This window comes from Somniosus microcephalus, chromosome 9 (assembly GCF_052327205.1).
Source record: "Somniosus microcephalus isolate GS21.2 chromosome 9, FLI_Smic_1.0, whole genome shotgun sequence".
Lineage (NCBI taxonomy): Eukaryota > Metazoa > Chordata > Chondrichthyes > Squaliformes > Somniosidae > Somniosus > Somniosus microcephalus.
Window position 1 is genome coordinate 218,377,041 of NC_140995.1, and position 18,551 is coordinate 218,395,591.

At 44.6% G+C, this 18,551-nt stretch overlaps 2 protein-coding genes across 8 annotated transcripts in view; one reads left to right on the top strand and one right to left on the bottom strand.

Annotated features, from left to right (window-relative positions):
- babam2 (BRISC and BRCA1 A complex member 2) overlaps nucleotides 1-3,364 on the bottom strand; it is a 223,271-nt gene extending 219,907 nt beyond the window's left edge. For 2 of the 3 annotated variants that reach the window (XM_085997913.1, XM_085997909.1), the window contains exon 1: nucleotides 3,131-3,336. The gene's annotated coding sequence lies outside the window, so the exon portion shown is untranslated. Of the gene's footprint in view, nucleotides 1-3,130 lie in introns of all 3 variants that reach the window. The other variant, XM_085997911.1, reaches the window with a different exon arrangement.
- Nucleotides 3,365-3,392: 28 nt separating this feature from the next.
- The window catches only part of rbks (ribokinase), a 211,282-nt gene continuing 196,123 nt past the window's right edge, over nucleotides 3,393-18,551 (top strand). For all 5 annotated transcript variants that reach the window (XR_015079620.1, XM_085997914.1, XM_085997917.1 and 2 more), the window contains exon 1: nucleotides 3,393-3,764. Coding sequence is in view for 4 of the 5 variants with exons in the window: in XM_085997914.1 (XP_085854040.1) it covers nucleotides 3,682-3,764 (83 nt within the window). In the remaining variant the exon portion in view is untranslated. The remainder of the gene's footprint in view (nucleotides 3,765-18,551) is intronic.

The window sequence follows — 18,551 nt, forward strand, 5'->3', positions numbered from 1 at the left end:
ATACATGAACATGAGTTGGCAGTTCAGATCAAATAAATAGGTTACAAACTGATTTAAATAAGTTAGGGGAATGGTCCCTTGTGTAGCAGATATCTTGACGCGTAGATAAGTGCGATGTGATACTTATGGATCTGGGAAACTCCAAACAGGTGTATAAAATACAGGGTTATCTTCCAAGGTTGTGGAACAACAGAGGAATCTGGGACTCAGCTGATAAATCATTTATGGTCTACATACAGTGTGACGAGGTCATTAGAAAAGTAAGTAGGGTTTCATGTATTATTAGGACAGTACAGTGTAAAACTAAGAATACTATACCCACAATACCTAGGCTACACAAAGTCTTAGTATGGCTGAAGTGCAGTTTTGGTCTCCTCAGATGGCCTTTGAGAAGATACAGAAAAGAGCAACCAAAGTGATGCTCAGAGAGCTTAGTTAGCATGATAATAGGTTAAATGAGATGGGATTATTTTCATTACAGGTTGATGGTGTGTGTGACCGCACCATAGCTTGATGGACCAAATGGTCTTTTCCTGTTCTTTTTGTATGTTCATATAGTAACTATTACTGTATTAGTATAATTTTCAATTTCTAACATATCTGCATCCCTTAGGAATCTCAATTCTATTGTGATTAATTCTCATGGTGCTATAATAATTGGAAAACTAAGATAATCAACAAGTGGAAGCAAAATGGCAGAGCACATGTAGGAAAATAACCTAACAAATGACAGCCAAAAACTTCAGAAGGGATAGATCTGGCCTTACCAAAGCTAGATTTTTGAAGAAGTGATATCTCAATTGATGGGGTAGGTGGGGAGGAAAGCTATACGATATATTGCGCCTGGATTTCCAAAAGACCCTTGATAAAATACTCCATGAGCGGCTCCTTTATAAACTAAAAGGTCAGTAGAATTAGGAACTGGCTAACAGGAAGAAAACAAAGTGTAGTCATAAGGAGAGACAAGTCAAAATGGGAAGGGGAGAAAGATGTATTAAGTGGCAGGCCTTCAAAGTCTGTTCTGAGGCCCCACCTGTTCCATAAATTAACTAGATTTAGTCACTTCTGAAAAGTAGTTAACCAAAAGAATTAAAATGTTAACAGTTTCTAAGTGTCATTTAACGCTAAGATTACAGTGTTGAAATGACTCCAGATTACACATTCCCACTCTGTGATCATCATTAGAATAGTTTAGTTTTTGAGTTTCGCGCCCCAAAACAGCCGACACCATGTGATTTCAATGAAATGTATAAAATTCTTAAGAGGGCTTGACAGGGTAGATGCTGAGAGGCTGTTGCCCCTGGCTGGAGAGTCTAGAATGGAGGGGTCATAACCTCAGGAATAAGGGGTCAGCCATTTCGGACTGAGATAAGGAGATATCGCTTCAGGAAGGTTGGGAATCTTTAGAATTCTCTACCCCAGAGGGCTGTGGATGCTCAGTCATTGAGAATATTCAAGATTGAGATCGATAGATTTTTGGGCACCAAGGAATATTGGGATAGTGCGGGAAAGTGGAGATGAGGTAGATCAGCCATGATATTGAATGGCGGAGCAAGCTCGAGGGGCCATATGGCCTACTCCTATTTCTTATGTTATGTGCTGACATCTATTTCACAAAGCAATCACTATAGTAATCAAAAGCAGACTACTAGTAAGACAACAATCAAATTTTGTGAGCTGTTGATATTATAAACGGTTTGCAGTTTATGTACCTCTGAATCCTAAAGACAGATTATAATCTTTAAAATCACAGGGGTAACCACGCTTTAGGTACATGTGTCATTTTCTTGTGGAATACACATTCTGTTACCTTTATAGTTAATGATATTTTACTTTGCTGTTGGAGAAGTGTATAAAGGAGTTTGTTGTATTTGCAGTTATCATAATGGCAAAGGACAAACCATATGAAATAGGGCCTCACAATCTTTATTTAATAACAATAAATGTTGGAAACAAGCAATAGGTCTGTGAACATCTTAAAAATGAAAAGGCAAGTTAACATTTTCAGTGCTGATGTTTTGCCAGCAATGTGCTGAAAAGTCTCTACCCACAACATTCAACCAGCTTTTCTCTCTTCAGACACTGGCAGACCTAGTGTTTATTCGCATGTTTTTGTTTAAAAAAGGACCTACGGGAATATATGATTATTTCTGACAAGGGAATTACAGGGATGGGGAAAGTGTAAGATGCACATATACAGATTTATACAATGCTGCAATAATGCACCATATCTTATTGCATGCTTACCATGTGCCACTGATTATCATAGAAATTTACAGCACAGGAGGCCATTTTGGCCCATCGTATCCACGCCGGCTGACAAAGAGCTATCCAGCTTAATCCCACTTCCCAACTCTTGGTCCGTAGCCCTATAGGTTACGGCACTTCAAGTGCACATCCAAGCACTTTTTAAATGTGGTGAGGGTTTCTGCCTCTACCACCCTTTCAGGCAGTAAGTTCCAGACCCCAACCACCCTCTGGGTGAAGAAATTTCCCCTCAAATCCCTTCTAAATCTCCTACCAATTACTTTAAATCTATGCCCCCTGGTTGTTGACCCCTCTGCAAAGGTCCTTCCTGTCCACTCTATCTAGACCTCTCAATTTTATACATCTCAATTAGGTCTCCCCTCAGCCTCCTCTGTTCCAAAGAAAACAACCCCAGCCTATCCAATCTTTGCTGGTAGCTAAAATTCCCCAGCCTAGGCAACATCCTCGTAAATCTCCTCTGCACCCTCTCGAGCGCGATCACATCTTTCCTGTAATGTGGTGGCCAGAACTGAATGATGAAAACATTTTTTTTTTTAATTTTCAAAATAGAAAACGGTGACCTATTCTAATGTACGTCACTCTGAAACCCAAATATGCTTAAGAGCTCTTTGCCATCTGCGTCACTCCTACTGATGGCAAATGTCACTCCCAACGTTTCCAGGATGTTTGCAGCACTGCTTTATACAATGCTGCGCGCACGTCCTTCGGGCTTTAATACAGGAAATGACAAAACGGTTTGTAAACATTCAATGCAAATGGTTGCATTCACGCATTAAAATTTTTTTTTACATCTACCTAAAACAAAGTGATAGCAAGCGCAGACTTGATGCACTATTAATAACAATCAATAGAATATACACACCAAAAAAAAATTACGAAATACAAGCGAGCAACTGGGCCTCACAAGGCTCCTCGGGGCCCGGACGAAGGGTGGCGGTGAGAGATAGATGTATGTTTTTATGCAGAGTGAGCCGAGCTCAGGTACCTGCTGGAGGGAGGCCGACCGGCTGGCGAGTCCCATTCACAGCGAGCGTCAGCTGACAGCCACCCGCCTGCGCGCGCCCCCTTCAAAACACGAACGGTCCAACCCGTCGCCCGCGGCCCGGAGCCTGGCAACCGCGCTGCTGCCGGCCACACAACTGCCTGACTCTTCTCGTTATAGTCAAAATATCGGGGCTGAACAAGATATATATATATATATATTTGTTGTTAGAACAAAAAAGATCATTTTACCTCGATCAAGCCAATTATCTGCTAAAATAATGCAGACAGCTATACCATGGGTCCTCTAGCGGCAATGGTCGCCCGTTATTACCTTAGACTGAGTTCCTTGAACTGATGAGTGTTGCTGTGCATTGCAATATTCATTCCACTTTGTTGCTTTAAAAAAAAATAATAGCAAACTTCCAAAATATGTCATTGTCAGCAAATCTTCCTTCTAATACTGAGGTTTATGATGTAGTGATTGTAGGATCCTGTATGACTGACTTGGTCAGGTTAGTGCATATATATAATTCTGTGTTTTTTAAAATAATAATGTAGATTAATACTCATTACTTAAAGCGTTATAGGTACTGGAATTATATTTTATTAAAAGAAATCCAAACGTTAGGAGCTGAAACAGGAAAAAAAATTAAGTAATGGTTCAGGTATAATTCATTTGTTTAATTTAAAATTTTGGAATACTTTTGTTTTGTAAAACAAAAAACATGCACTGCTTTTTATACTGATATAGTACTGGTTTATAATCTCAGCACAGCATTTACAGAAGGGTATGGTCTAATTGTGCATTTTTGAGCAGTAATTTGACATGCTGCTTCAGACAGGTGCAGCGGGGCTAACCCAGCTCCTAAAGTGTTTCGGGTTGGGTCATTATTGCTGTACAATTCAGTGGTAATATGTGTTCTTAGTGACATTATTCCTCCTTCTGCAGGGGTGTGTTAGGCTGTGTATATATCTCTAGACTACATGATATATTCCCTATGCAAGGCAGTGTCTGTGCATTATGTTCTGTCGATACCTAATACACAAGTTTGTGGCAGGAGGAGGATTATCTTCTTGTTACCAACAATGAGAATTGTGCTAGCCTGTGGATCTCGCACCCTTATGAACAGGCCTAGCAGGCAGGCAAGTGAATCTGAAGGAATCTCAATGCTGACCATGATCATTGTGTCATCTCGATTACTTCCCAAATAGTTGAACTGGCGATAGGACCAGAATGTGTGTGTAAATGTATCACTGGTTACGTCTTCTCTAATATTCATCCAACAGTGAAGAATCTATGGCGCTTATGTGGAGTGTGATACATTCAGTATTTGAATTGAGTCTCACATATTCCACTTAAAATGGTGGTGGAGAGAGTTTGTTCCTAACGACCTTTCCCTTTTATTTTTTTCTGTTATTTGGTGAGCTAGATTTTGCTTCCATGTGGGTTCTGTCAGTGTAGAGGTGAGTACAGGACAGAAATATGTTTACGGATATCTAGCTCTAGAGTAGCTCTAGAAGCACTGACTAGCTCTTATTGAAGTTTGTAATGCCTCACTGACTCCTGGGGCAAGTGCTTGATTTGGAGGTACCTGAACGGATCTTGATAAGTGAGGTGTGTTAGATCCGTGTATTTTGATGTTGTGTGTCCTTCAATAACTAGACACAAGACTGCAGGGAACAATCAACAGGTGTTTACTGGATGAGAGTTACTCTAAAACTAAACATACAGATCCCTACTCAGGGTTTATATACAGGTGTGGTCACTGCCGGTACTACAGTATACAGGAGCTGTAAAAAGTAGTTCTCCCCTTAAAGGTACATACACTACAATTCCTCCCCTTTTTAGATTAACAGTACTATAACATTCATTTAACAATTAACACTTTTAACATGCACATTATCTGAAAATAGTCCACTTATAAATTCAGTCTTTGGGGCGGCTTCCTGATCCTTTCTGGATAGCGCCTTTCCTGAGTGTCTTGCTCTTGGTGCGGAGGCCCCCTGTCGTCAGTTGGTTCATAAGCTTCCGATGCTACTGTTTCTGGGGTAGATGCTACCTGTATGTCGGGTTCATCACCAGGTGCGCGAGACATGGGGTTGACTCGTTCCTGTGACTCTAGGATCTGGTCGACATGGCGTCTCACAATGTTCTCCCCAACATCCACTGTGTACATTCGTGGCCCCTGCCGTGTGCATATCGTTCCTGGTTGCCATTTCTCTGTTCGGTACTCGCGGGCCAAGACTGGTTGCCCTACATTGAAGCTCCTTGTCGGCCTCTCATTGATGTGCTGGAATTGCTTATTCTCAACATCTCTTCGTACATTTGGTCTGAGCAAATCCAGACGAGATCTCAACCTTCGGTTAAAGAACATCATGGCTGGGGTCTGGTTGGTGACTGCATGTGTCGCATTTCTGTAGGCTAACAGGAAATTGTCCACCTTATGCTGCAGTGGAATGTTGTCATCGCACATGGCCCTTACTGCTTTCTTAAAGGTTTGTACAAACCTCTCAGCCAATCCATTTGTGGCTGGATGATACGGGGCGGATGTGTAATGCCTTTCCCCATTCCTTTTCATGAATCTTCGAAACTCTTCAGACACAAACTGTGGTCCGTTATCAGAGCAAATCTGCTCTGGCAAGCCATTCCTGGCAAATATGGTCTGTAGGACTGCAATCGTTTTCTCCGTGGTGGTGGACGACATTTTGATCACCTCAGGCCATTTCGAGTGCGCATCCACGGCTATTAAAAACATTGAGTCCATGAATGGACCAGCAAAATCAATATGCACCTGTTGCCATGGAGATGAGGGCCACTCCCATGGGTGTAGAGGGGCATGTGGTGGTGCATTTTGGACCTTCTGGCATCCTGAGCAGCTCTTTGTCAGGTCCTCAATTTGCTGATCGATTCCTGGCCACCACACATAAGCCCTAGCAAGGCTTTTCATTTTCACCCCTCCCAGATGTCCTTCGTGAAGCTCATTTAGCACTCTCTCCCTTAACTTGGGTGGAATTACCACTCGGGATCCACACATCAAGGTCCCCTGGCATACTGACAGCTGTTCTCTTCTGGATGAGAATGCTGGCAACAGTGAGTCGCCATGTGTTGGCCATCCCTTCACCGTCAAGTCATATACCCGAGACAATGTCGGGTCATTTTGGGTCTCCTTCTCTATATCAGCGTTAGTTACTGGCAAACGTTCAATTATAGTCGAATAAAATATTTCAACAGGGTCCACTGCTGGTGCTTCCTCTGCAGTAGGCAGTGGCAGGCGTGATAGCCCATCAGCGTTTCCATGCTGTTTCGTGCCCTTATACTCGATTTCATATTGGTTCGCCCCTAGAAAAAGTGACCATCTTTGTAGCCGTTGCGCAGTCATCACCGGAACGCCCTTCTTTGGATTAAAGATGGAGACAAGTGGTTAGTGGTCAGTCAGCAAGGTGAACTTCTGCCCGTGCAGATAGTGGTTGAACTTTTTCACTCCCCACACTAGGCTGAGGGCCTCCCTGTCAATCTGGGCGTAGTTACGCTCGGCTGAGGTTAGTGACCGAGACGCAAAGGCTACCGGCCTCTCCGAGCCGTCCGGGAACTTGTGCGACAGCACCGCTCCAATACCAAGACAGGGCTTGATGGCCGGCGCGGACACGATGGGCCGAAGGGCCTCTATCCATGCTGTATTACTCTATGACTCTATGACCACAGGGTGATGCATCACACACCAACCGAATTGGTAGTGCTGGGTTGAAATGAGCCAACACCTCTTTTGATGTGATCAATTCTTTGCACTTCTGGAAAGCTTGTTTACATTTGTCATTCCACTTCCATGGTACCCCCGTTTGCAGTAGGGTGTTCAGTGGGTGTAGTACTGTGGACAAATTCAGCAAGAACTTATGGTAGTAGTTCACCAGCCCGAGGAACGACCTCCGTTGTGACACATTTTCCGGTGCTGGAGCCTTGACTACTGCCTCAATCTTTTCAGGGGACTTATGTAACCCCTCTTCATCAATAACGTGGCCACAATACGAGATCTGCTTCTGGAAAAACTCACATTTGTGGCGATTTGCTCGGAGCCCATATTCCTTCAATCTAGTGAGCACCTGCTCCAGGTTGGCAAGGTGATCACTGTCATTTTCGCCCGTGACCAGGATGTCGTCCAAATAACACTGGGTCCCTGGAATCCCTTGCAGGACTTGATCCATTGCCCTTTGCCAAATAGCCGGAGTTGATGCTACCCCGAACACCAGCCGGTTGTATTGGTAGAGACCTTTATGAGTGTTGATCGTGAGGTACTGTTTCGAGGCTTCTTCTACCTCCATTTGCAGGTACGCCTGGGCCAGATCAATCTTAGTGAAGCGTTCCTCTCCAGATAGCGAGGCGAAAATATCTTCAATCCGCAGAAGCGGATATTGTACCGTGTGAAGGACTGGGTTCACTGTCACCTTAAAGTCCCCACAGCTGCGAACCTTCTTTGGTTCCCCAGGCGTATTACTCAACGACCTCTTCATTACAGGAACGATGGGTGTAGCCCACTCGCTCCAGTCCACTTTGGACAGTACTCCTGAACGTTCCAAACCTTCCAGCTCTGCTTCGACGGCTGGGCGGATCGCATAAGGCACCGGTCTGGCCTTAAAAAACTTTGGGCTTGCATTTTCCTCTATTTTGATTGTCGCTGTTATGCCTTTTAGTGTTCCGAGTCCCTCCTGGAACACTTCTTGTGCGTCAGTTAGCATTTTTGACAGTCGTCCAGGTGTGGCATCGTCATCCTTTTTGGCATCTACAGTCAGTGCTTGTATGGAATGCCAATCTAGCTGTATCTTCCGGATCCATTCACGTCCTAGTAGTGGTGGTCCTCCATCTGGCAATACATATAGGTCCATTTTTGGTGTTTCCTTGCCGTTATATATAACGTTCACCCTTATTTTTCCTTTGGGGTAGACTTTGCCCCGTGTACGTCTTCAAGACTATCTCTGTATCTCTCAAGCGTATATGTGAGAATAGCCGCTTGTAGTCCCTTCGGTTTATGACTGTCAGGGCTGATCCTGTGTCCAATTGCATTTTCACTTGGACTCCAGCTATCTTGAGCGTGACCCAGATAGTTTGGTGATCCTCCATTTTGATCACCTTATGTAGTTTCAGACAACCCAGCTCCTTGCTTCCGGAGTCTGTATCACTTTTCTGTTCGTCTGAACTACTCTCCGTCACCTTATGTACCTTCTTGTACTTCTCCTGTGGAGATTTCTTGCTGCTGGTTTTCTTTCCCGACCTGCAGACTCTTGCTATGTGTCCTACTTTTCCACACTGTCTGCACACTTTGTCCTTGAACCAGCAATCATTATGGTCGTGTTGTTCTGCCGCAGCGATAGCACTTCACTGTTCCGTATGACATTTCATTTGTGCCATATTCTTGCGGTCTCCGTTGTATCTCTGCAGCGCCCCGTGCTGCTGCTTCGTGTGATACTGCAATGCTGAAAGCCTTGTCCAGCGTAAGATCCTTTTCTGATAGAAGCCGTTTCTGGGTTCCTTCACTTTGAAGCCCACACACAAACTTGTCCCTTAAAGTATCTGCTAGTCCCGTTCCAAACTGGCAGTGTTTCGATAGCTTGCGCAGTTCCGTTAAATACTCAGCATTACTTTCATCTTTATGCTGGTTCCTTTTGTGAAACTTAAATCTTTCTGCTATCAGCAGCGGTGTGGGGTTTAAGTGGTCCTGTAGGATTGACACTATGTTTCCAAAATCCTTTTCCACTGGCTTCTCTGGGGTTACTAGGTTTTGCAGTAAGCCATACGTTTTTGCACCCATTGAATTCAACAATACCAGCGCTTTCCTCTCATCTGGCACTTCATTTGCCTTGCAGTACACTTCTATGTGTTCGACATATGTCGTCCAATCTTCGACTTCCTTGTCGAACGCTGTGATACTGCCACTCTTTGGCATCCCTGGGTGTGGTTAGACTGGCTCAAAATGTCGTTTTCCCGCGCTCTCCCTTCTTTTCCGCTGCGGCTCAAAATGGCGTTTTCCCGCGCTCTCCCTTCTTCTCCGCTGTGGCTCAAAATGGCGTTTCCCGCGCTGTCCCTTCTTCTCCGCTGCGGCTGCTCGGCCCTTGAACACTGGCTGCGCTCTGCGCGTTTCCCTTCCCCGCTGACGCTGCTTGTCCCTTGAACACCGGCTGCGCTCTGCGCGTTTTCCTTCGCGCCTCTCTCTCCTCCCGTCGACGCCGTTCGGTCCTGAACACCGGCTGCGCCCTGTGCGCTCTACCCTCTCTCTTCCGTCGACGCTGTTCGGTCCTGAACACCGGCTGCGCCCTGTGCGCTCTACCCTCTCTCTTCTCCCGTCGACGCCGCTCGGTCCTGAACACCGGCTGCAACCTGTGCGCTCTACCCTCTCTCTTCTCCCGTCGACGCTGCTCGGCCTTTTCTGTGCCGTCGGTCGGCTCTAGCCGCCTCTGTCCGGGAAGGGTCTGCGCCGTACCTGTTGCCAGCCCGTTTCGCTGGACCACCGTGACTGGAGAACCAAGCCCAGCTCTCAACAGCCTCCCCTGCGATGCTCAAGTCTCCGCTGGATGGTCGACGCCCGTGCTTCTAGACTCGGCCTTTTTTTTTTCTTTTCTCCAGGAGCGAATCCCTGGGGGTGATGCAGAGTTGCAGGTAGGTTTGAATCTTCTCGTCGCCAATGTTAGATCCGTGTATTTTGATGTTATGTGTCCTTCAATAACTAGACATGAGACTGCAGGGAATAATCAACAGGTGTTTACTGGATGAGAGTTACTCTAAAACTAAACGTACAGATCCCTACTCAGGGTTTATATACAGGTGTAGTCACTGCCGGTACTACAGTATACAGGAGCTGTAAAAAGTAGTTCTCCCCTTATAAAGGTACATACACGACAAGGTGGAATTTTTTCCATTAATTATTTGTGAAGAAGCTGGCCAAATCTGGTGATGCCCTTTTTATGCCAGGCTCTGAATCCACCTGGGAGTTCTTAATTGTACAAGATTGATGAGAATGCATCCACACCCAATGAAATCTTCCTGTCCTGCCCATACTGCTTTGAGATCAATAGTATTTATGTTTCTTTACCCCCTCTTTTTTATCTTTCGGTGGTTTATGAAGGGCAGATTTGATAGGGGTAGGTTGTGGGCATACTAGGCATATTCATGGCCGTTAACCTGCCTAGATGCAGTGGATTCATCTTTATTGTTACCTGGCACAGGAACAGACTGCCTATTTTTCCACATATAAACTCACTATATGGGGGTGGGGGGGGGGGGAAATTCCTCTTGTATTTGGTCTAAAGTATAGGGGATACTGTTGTAACCAGATACCTGAACTCTACATCTGAATTCCAATATTTGTGAGGAATGCCTTGTGTGAGGGAGATTCCCTCATTTTGACCTGTTGGTCAAAGTCCTTGCTGAGTTGGAAGGTGATGGGTAGTGAGGTATGGGGGAGCTTGACGCATATAGTAAGTAATATGTCATTAGCAAACAGGTTTATTTAGCGTCCAATCCTGTCCATTCCATAGATGCCAGAAGTTATCCTTGCAATAGTTCTACGACCAAAGCAAAAATAAGAGGGGAGAGTGGTCCTTCGTTAGAGGGGGAATGCAGGGTATCGTTGTTCTGTGTTATTTAACATTGATCTCTTGTATTGGATCTTTAAATCTTATTACTTTGTACTCAAGATCGCTTTGGCTCTGCAGCTATTTTGTGCTCTTTGGCTCATTGTAGTTGATTGTGTGATTCTTATAAGGACTGCCTTAATGGTGTCCAACAGAAATGTTGGAGACATTTCAAGTCTTTCCTCCTCCGGCACGCGCTGGGCAAGTTATGCAATTTCAGGTTAAAACATGAAGTAGACCAATCAGAGTGAGTTTCAACGTGATTGGGCCATGGTTTATGAACTCTTGACAAGTGGGCTAGCTTCATACTAGAAGTATTCTATTCTGGAGATGTGTTATGTGAATTTGAATAAAAGATGAATTCTACTGCTGTAAGGTGCAAAGCCAAACATCCACAAGGCCAAGTTCATTGCATCATCCCATTATGTCTGGATGATTGCCCTTGATGCACTGCATCTGCCTTCTTGAGGCAGTGTGCAATTCAGGTCCCCATCGATTATCGATGCGTGTCAAGAGAGTGCTTGTGGAATAGCAGCGGTATCTATATTTAAGGGGAACGTGCATTTAAGGGGACGCTAAATAAACGTGAGAGAGAAAGGAATAGAAGGATATGTTGATGGGGTTAGATGAAGTAAGGATGCTCGTGTGGAGCATAAACACTGGCATGGACCAATTGTGACGAATGGCCTGTTTCTGGCTGTACATTCTATGTAATTTAGGCCATAGCGATTTAGCCTTGTCATGTTTCCACTTGCGATGGTCCCCATTATCAGAATGGTCCAGCCATTCGCTCCTGCAATGCTGGTTTCCAACAGGAAGGAAAGGTGTTTATTAATGAAGTTTGCCACACCTCTCCTCCTAGCATGAGACAGCCAGGGATTGGCCTATTCAGCTCTGAGGTTTGCTGAGGCGAGGTGGCTTTCCTGTAAAATTGCCACTTCCACTTACTCCCTTTTGAGGTAGGTCAGCATTTTTTCTTTTGATTGGGTGATTTAGCCCTGTTACATTCAAGGAAATTATTCTGACAATAGCCATATTGGGGACTGTATTGTTTGATGTGTGTTGCAGCCTAGATGCACATTACAGTGCAAACTGCAGTAAACTCGACCAAATGCTGTGAATAAATTTCCTGGATAGGAGCCGGATGTCCCTCCTTCCCTGGGCACCCTAGAATGTGCAGTTAACTTTTATCCCTGCGTACTCCCATGTCGAGCCAAGGCAGCCCTGCAAAACAGCAAGACATCCTCATGCGTAGTGGTTAAGAATGTAATGCGGATAAACAAGTTCCCCACCCTATCTCCCTTCCCAACTCCCTCTAAGACTTTGACTCTGACTCTGTCTGGAAGAAAGTTGGCTTCTGTTTTCCAGGCAATCGGGTTGTGTTGTTTTCTAATCAACTCCTGTCAGCTGTGGCTCAGTGGGTAGCACTCTCGCCTCTGAGTCAGAAGGTTCAAACCACACTCCAGGGTCTTGATCACAAAATCTAGGCTGACACTCCCAGTGCAGCACTGAGGGAGCGCTGCACTGTCAGAGGTGCCGTCTTTCGGATGCGATGTTAAACCAAGGCCCCATTTGTCCTCTCAGGTGGACATAAAAGATCTCGTGGCACTATTTTGAAGAAGAGATGGGGAGTTTTCCCCGATGTCCCTGCCAATATTTATCCCTCAACCACCATCACTGAAACAGATTAACTGGTCATTTATCTCATTGCTGTTTGTGAAGGCTTGGTGTGTACAAATTGTCTCTCGTGTTTCCTACCTTACAACATTGACCACACTTCAGAAGTACTTGGCTGTAATTGACTGTCAATCACTTTGGGACATCCTGAGGTTGTGAAAAGCCCTAAATAAATGCAAGTTCTTCATCTTTGAGTTTGTTTGGTTGTGGTGTTTGTGAGGATGCTGAGACAACCAATGGTTGTCACCTGCCAACTTCTGCTGTTCTCGAGAGCTGATGCCCCACAGAGACTGTGTAGTTAATAACATGCATCTTCAGCCCAAATAACTGCTATTAGAGAACTAATGACGGTAAAGAAATTCACAATAATTGTTAATAGTGCATTCAATAAAATTGCCAGGCAAAGTGTGTTATTTTGATTATGTATCCAGATTTCTAAACGAGATTGGATACAGTGAAATTCCAGGTATGGTAAGGTGGCCGTCCAATAAAGGTGGTGTGGAATGAGCAGGAGATGCGTCATGGTTGGGCCACCACCTTCTAATACTTACTGAATGGGCATAGTCCACCTTACAGAGTTTGAGTGGGGACAACATTGATGTGATCGCTGTCTTTAGTGGGGGAGTCTGGATCGAGAAGAGGAACCTTATTTTACCATCCCTATCATCTTTTATTGAATCATATATTGTATTGACTTCCACTATAGATTGGATGCTGCTTGGTTCGAATCCCCTGGTTAGCCACCTTTTCTGTGCTCTGCCCGCTCCTTCTATTACCTTCATCGTCCCTTAACTTTCCTCCTACTTGCAAATGTCCTGGCCTGGATGGGGGTGCACCTTATTCCTTAGGGCAGTGTACCGTTGGCAGATGCAAGGTGTCTTGTTCCGTTATCTACATATCTGAGATAATGGACAGCATCTGTGTCTCTGTGGTGGCAGCAGCAGGATGATGTTGGGTTTAGCTGGCATGTAGTGGGATTTCATATGGCTATTGATGATGGATTCTGCCAAGATCACTCGGCTCCCAACCTCATTACATCCTTGGTCCAAACATGGACAAAGGAGCTGAATTCCAGAGGAGAAGTGAGAGTGACTGCCCTTGACATCAAGGCAGCATTTGAGCGAGTGTGGCATCAAGGAGCCCTAGTACAATTACATAGACACATAGAAGATAGGAGCAGGAGTAGGCCATTCGGCCCCTTGAGCCTGCTCCACCATTCAACAAGATCATGGCTGATCATCCAAATTCAGTACCCTGTCCCTGCTTTCTCCCCATATCCCTTGATCCCTTTAACCTTAAGAAATATATCCAACTCCTTCTTGAATATATTTAATGAATTGGCCTCCACTGCCTTCTGTGGTAGAGAATTCCACAGGTTCACCACTCTCTGGGTGAAGAAATTCCTCCTCATCTCTGTCCTAAATGGCTTACCCCTTATCCTTAGACTGTGACCCCTGGTTCTGGACTCCCCGACCATCGGGAACATCCTTCCTGCATCTAGTCTGTCTAGCCCTGTTAGAATTTTATAAGTTTCAATGAGATCCCCTCTCATTCTTCTAAACTCCAGCGAGTATAAGCCCAATCGACCCAATCTCTCCTCATACGTCATTCCTGCCATCCCAGGTATCAGCCTGGTGAATCTTCGCTGCACTCCCTCCATGGCAAGAACATCCTTCCTCAGATAAGGCGACCAAAACTGCACACTATACTCAAGATGTGGTCTCACCAAGGCCCTGTACAACTGCAGCAAGACATCCTTGTTCCTGTACTCGAACCCTCTTGCTATGAAGGCCAACATACCATTTGCCTTCTTAACTGCCTGCTGCACCTGCCTGCTTACCTTCAGCGACTGGTGCACAAGGACACCCAGGTCTAGTTGCACTTCCCCTTCTCCCAATCTATTGCCATTCAGATAATAATCTGCCTTCCTGTTTTTGACACCAAAGTGGATAACCTCGCATTTATCCACATTATATTGCATCTGCCATGCTTCTGCCCAATCACCCAACCTGTCCAAATCATACTGGAGTTTCTCGGCATCCTCCTCACAGCACACAAGCCCACCCAGCTTTGTGTCGTCTGCAAACTTGGAGATATTACATCTAGTTCCCTCATCAGATCATTAATATATATTGTGAATAGCTGGGATCCAAGGACCGATCCCTGCGGTAACCCCACTAGTCACTGCCTGCCACTCGGAAAAAGACCCGTTTATTCCAACTCTTTGCTTTCTGTCTGCTAACCAGTTCTCTATCCAAGTCAGTACCTTGCCCCCAATCCCATGTGCCTTAACTTTACACGCTAATCTCTTATGCGGGACCTTATCGAAAGCCTTCTGAAAGTCCAAATACACCACATCCACTGGTTCTCCCTTATCTATTTTACCAGTTACATCCTCAAAAAATTCCAGTAGATTAGTCAAGCATGATTTACCTTTTGTAAATCCGTGTTGTCTTTGTCCGATCCTGTCATTGTTTTCCAAGTGCTCTGCTATTACATCTTTTATAATGGACTCTAGCATTTTCCCCACTACCGATGTCAGGCTTACTGGTCTATAATTCCCCGCTTTCTCTCTACCACCTTTTTTGAATAGTGGGGTAACATTAGCTACCCTCCAATCCATGGGTACTGTTCCAGAGTCTATCGAATTTTGGAAGATGACCTGCAATGTATCTACTATTTCTAGGGCCACTTCCTTAAGTACCCTGGGATGCAGATTATCAGGCCCTGGGGATTTATCGGCCTTCAACCCCGTTAATTTCCCCAACACCATTTCCCTACAAATACTGATTTCTTTCAGTTCCTCCCTCTCATTAGACCCTATGTTCCCTGACATCTCTGGGAGGTTATTTGTGTCCTCCTTTGTGAAGACAGAACCAAAGTATGTATTTAGTTGGTCTGCCATTTCTTTGTTCTCCATTATAAATTCCCCTGATTCTGACTGCAAGGGACCTACGCTTGACTTCACCAATCTTTTTCTCTTCACATATCTATAAAAGCTTTTACAGTCAGTTTTTATGTTCCGTGCAAGCTTACTCTTATACTCTATTTTCCCCTTCTTAATTAATCCCTTTGTCCTCCTTTGTTGAATCCTAAACAGCTCCCAATCCTCAGGTTTACTGCTTTTTCTGGCCAATTTATATGCCCTCTCCTTGGGTCTTATGCTATCCCTAATTTCCCTTGTTAGCCACGGTTGAGTCACCTTTTTTGTTTTATTTTTATGCCAAACTGGGATGAACAAATTCTGTAGTTCATCCATGCGATCTTTGAATGTTTGCCATTGCCAATCCACCGTTAACCCTTTGAGTGACATTCCCAAATCAATCCTACCCAACTCGCGCCTCATACCATCGTAGTTTCCTTTATTTAAATTCAGGACCCTAGTCTCTGAGTCAATTACTTCACTCTCCATCTTAATGAAGAATTCTATCCTATTATGATCGCTCCGACCCAAGGGGCCTCGCACAACAAGATTGCTAATTAATCCTTTCTCATTACATAATACCCAGTCTAAGATGGCCTGATCTCCAGCCTCGACATATTGGTCCAGGAAACCATCCCGTATACACTCCAGGAATTCCTCCTCCACATTATTGTTACTAATTTGGTTAGCCCAATCTATATGTAGATTAAAGTCAGCCATGCTGTGCCCTTATTGCACGCTTCTCTAATTTCCCTTTTAATGCCATCCCCAACCTCCGCATTACTGTTTGGAGGTCTATATACCACTCCCACTAATGTTTTCTGCCCCTTGGTATTTCTCAGTTCTACCCATACAGATTCCACATCATCAGAGCTAATATCCTTCCTTACAATTGTGTTAATCCCCTCTTTAACCAGCAATGCTACCCCACCTCCTTTTCGCCTGTCTTTCCTGAATATTGAATACCCCTGGATGTTGAATTCCCAGCCTTGCTCACCCTGGAGCCATCTTTCCATAATCCCAATCATATCATATCCGTTTACCTCTATTTGCGCAGCTAATTCATCCACCTTATTACGAATGCTCCTTGCATTAAGACACAAAGCCTTCAGGCTTGTTTTTTTTAACACTCTTAGACCTTTTAGAATTATTATTTACTGTGGCCATGTTTGATTTAAACCCTTGATTTCTCTGATTGCCACCTTTGTTTTTCTCCTTCCTGTCTTTTGCTTTTATCCTTGTTTCCCTTTCATAAGAACATAAGAAATAGGAGCAGGAGTAGGCCAATTGGCCCCTCGAGCCTACTCCGCCATTCAATAAGATCGTGGCTGATCTGATCCTAACCGCCAATCTACTATCACAGAACCATCTCCTGAATCTAACAGAATTAGACACACGAAATAGGAGCAGGATCAGGCTACACGGCCCCTGGGCCCGCTCCGCTACCCACAGGGCCATGACTGATCCGAACCTAGACTCATGTCCAAATTCCTGCCCGCTCCCCATAACCCTTTATTCCCTTTACTTCTAGGAAACTGTCTATTTCTGTTTTAAATTTATGTAATGATGTAGCTTCTACAGCTTTTTGGGGCAGCATATTCCATGGACCTACCACCCTCTGAGTGAAGTAGTTCCTCCTCATCTCAGTTTTGAAAGAGCAGCCCCTTATTCTAAGACTATGCCCCCTAGTTCTAGTTTCACCCATCATTGGGAACATCCTCCCCACATCCACCCGATCCAACCCCTTCACAATCTTATATGTTTCAATAAGATCGCCTCTCATTCTTCTGAACTCCAATGAGTAGAGTCCCAATCTACTCAACCTCTCCTCATATGTCCATCCCCTCATCCCCGGGATTAACCGAGTGAACCGTCTTTGTACTGACTCGAGAGCAAGTATGTCTTTTCTTAAGTTTGGACACCAAGACTGTACGCAGTATTCCAGGTGCGGTCTCACCAATACCTTGTACAACTGAAGCAATACCTCCCTATTTTTATATTCTATCCCCCTAGCAATGAAAGCCAACATTCCATTGGCCTTCTTAATCACTTGCTGCACCTGCATACTAACCTTTTGAGTTTCGTGCACCAGGACCCCCAGATCCCTTTGTACTTCAGTACTTTCCAGTTTCTTGCCATTAAGATAATAACTTGCTCTACGATTTTTCCTGCCAAAGTGCATAACCTCACACTTTCCAGTATTGTATTCTATCTGCCAAATCTCTGCCCACTTACTTAGCCTGTCTATGTCCCCTTGCAGGTTTTTTATGTCCTCCTCACTCACTACTTTCCCTCCCATCTTAGTATCATCTGCAAACTTTGATGTGTTACACTCGGTCCCCTCCTCCAAATCGTTAATATAGATTGTAAAGAGTTGGGGACCCAGCACTGACCCCTGTGGAACACCACTAGTTACTGATTGCCAGTCCGAGAATGAACCATTTATCCCAGCTCTCTGCCGTCTGTTAGATAGCCAATCCTCTATCCATGCCAGAATATTACCCCCAATCCCGTGATTTTTTATCTTAAGCAATAATCTTTTGTGTGGCACCTTGTCGAATGCCTTTTGGAAGTCTAAATACACTACGTCCACTGGTTCCCTTTTATCCACCCTATATGTTACTTCCTCAAAGAACTCCAGCAAATTTGTCAAACATGACTTCCCCTTCATAAAACCATGCTGACTTTGTCCTATTAAATTATGATTATCCAAATGTCCTGTTAATGTCTCCTTAATAATGGACTCCAATATTTTACCTACCACAGATGTTAGGCTAACCGGTCTATAGTTTCCAGCCTTCTGTCTACTGCCCTTTTTAAATAAGGGCGTTACATTAGCAGTTTTCCAGTCTGCCGGGACCTTTGCTGAGTCCAGGGAGTTTTGGAAAATTATTACCAATGCATCCACAATCCCTACCGCCACTTCCCTCAAGACCCTAGGATGTAAGCCATCAGGTCCAGGTGATTTATCCGCCTTGAGTCCCATTATTTTACCGAGTACCACTTCCTTAGTGATTTTGATTGTGTTTAGCTCCTCCCCCCCTATAGCCCCTGTTTGTCCAGTGTTGGGATATTCTTA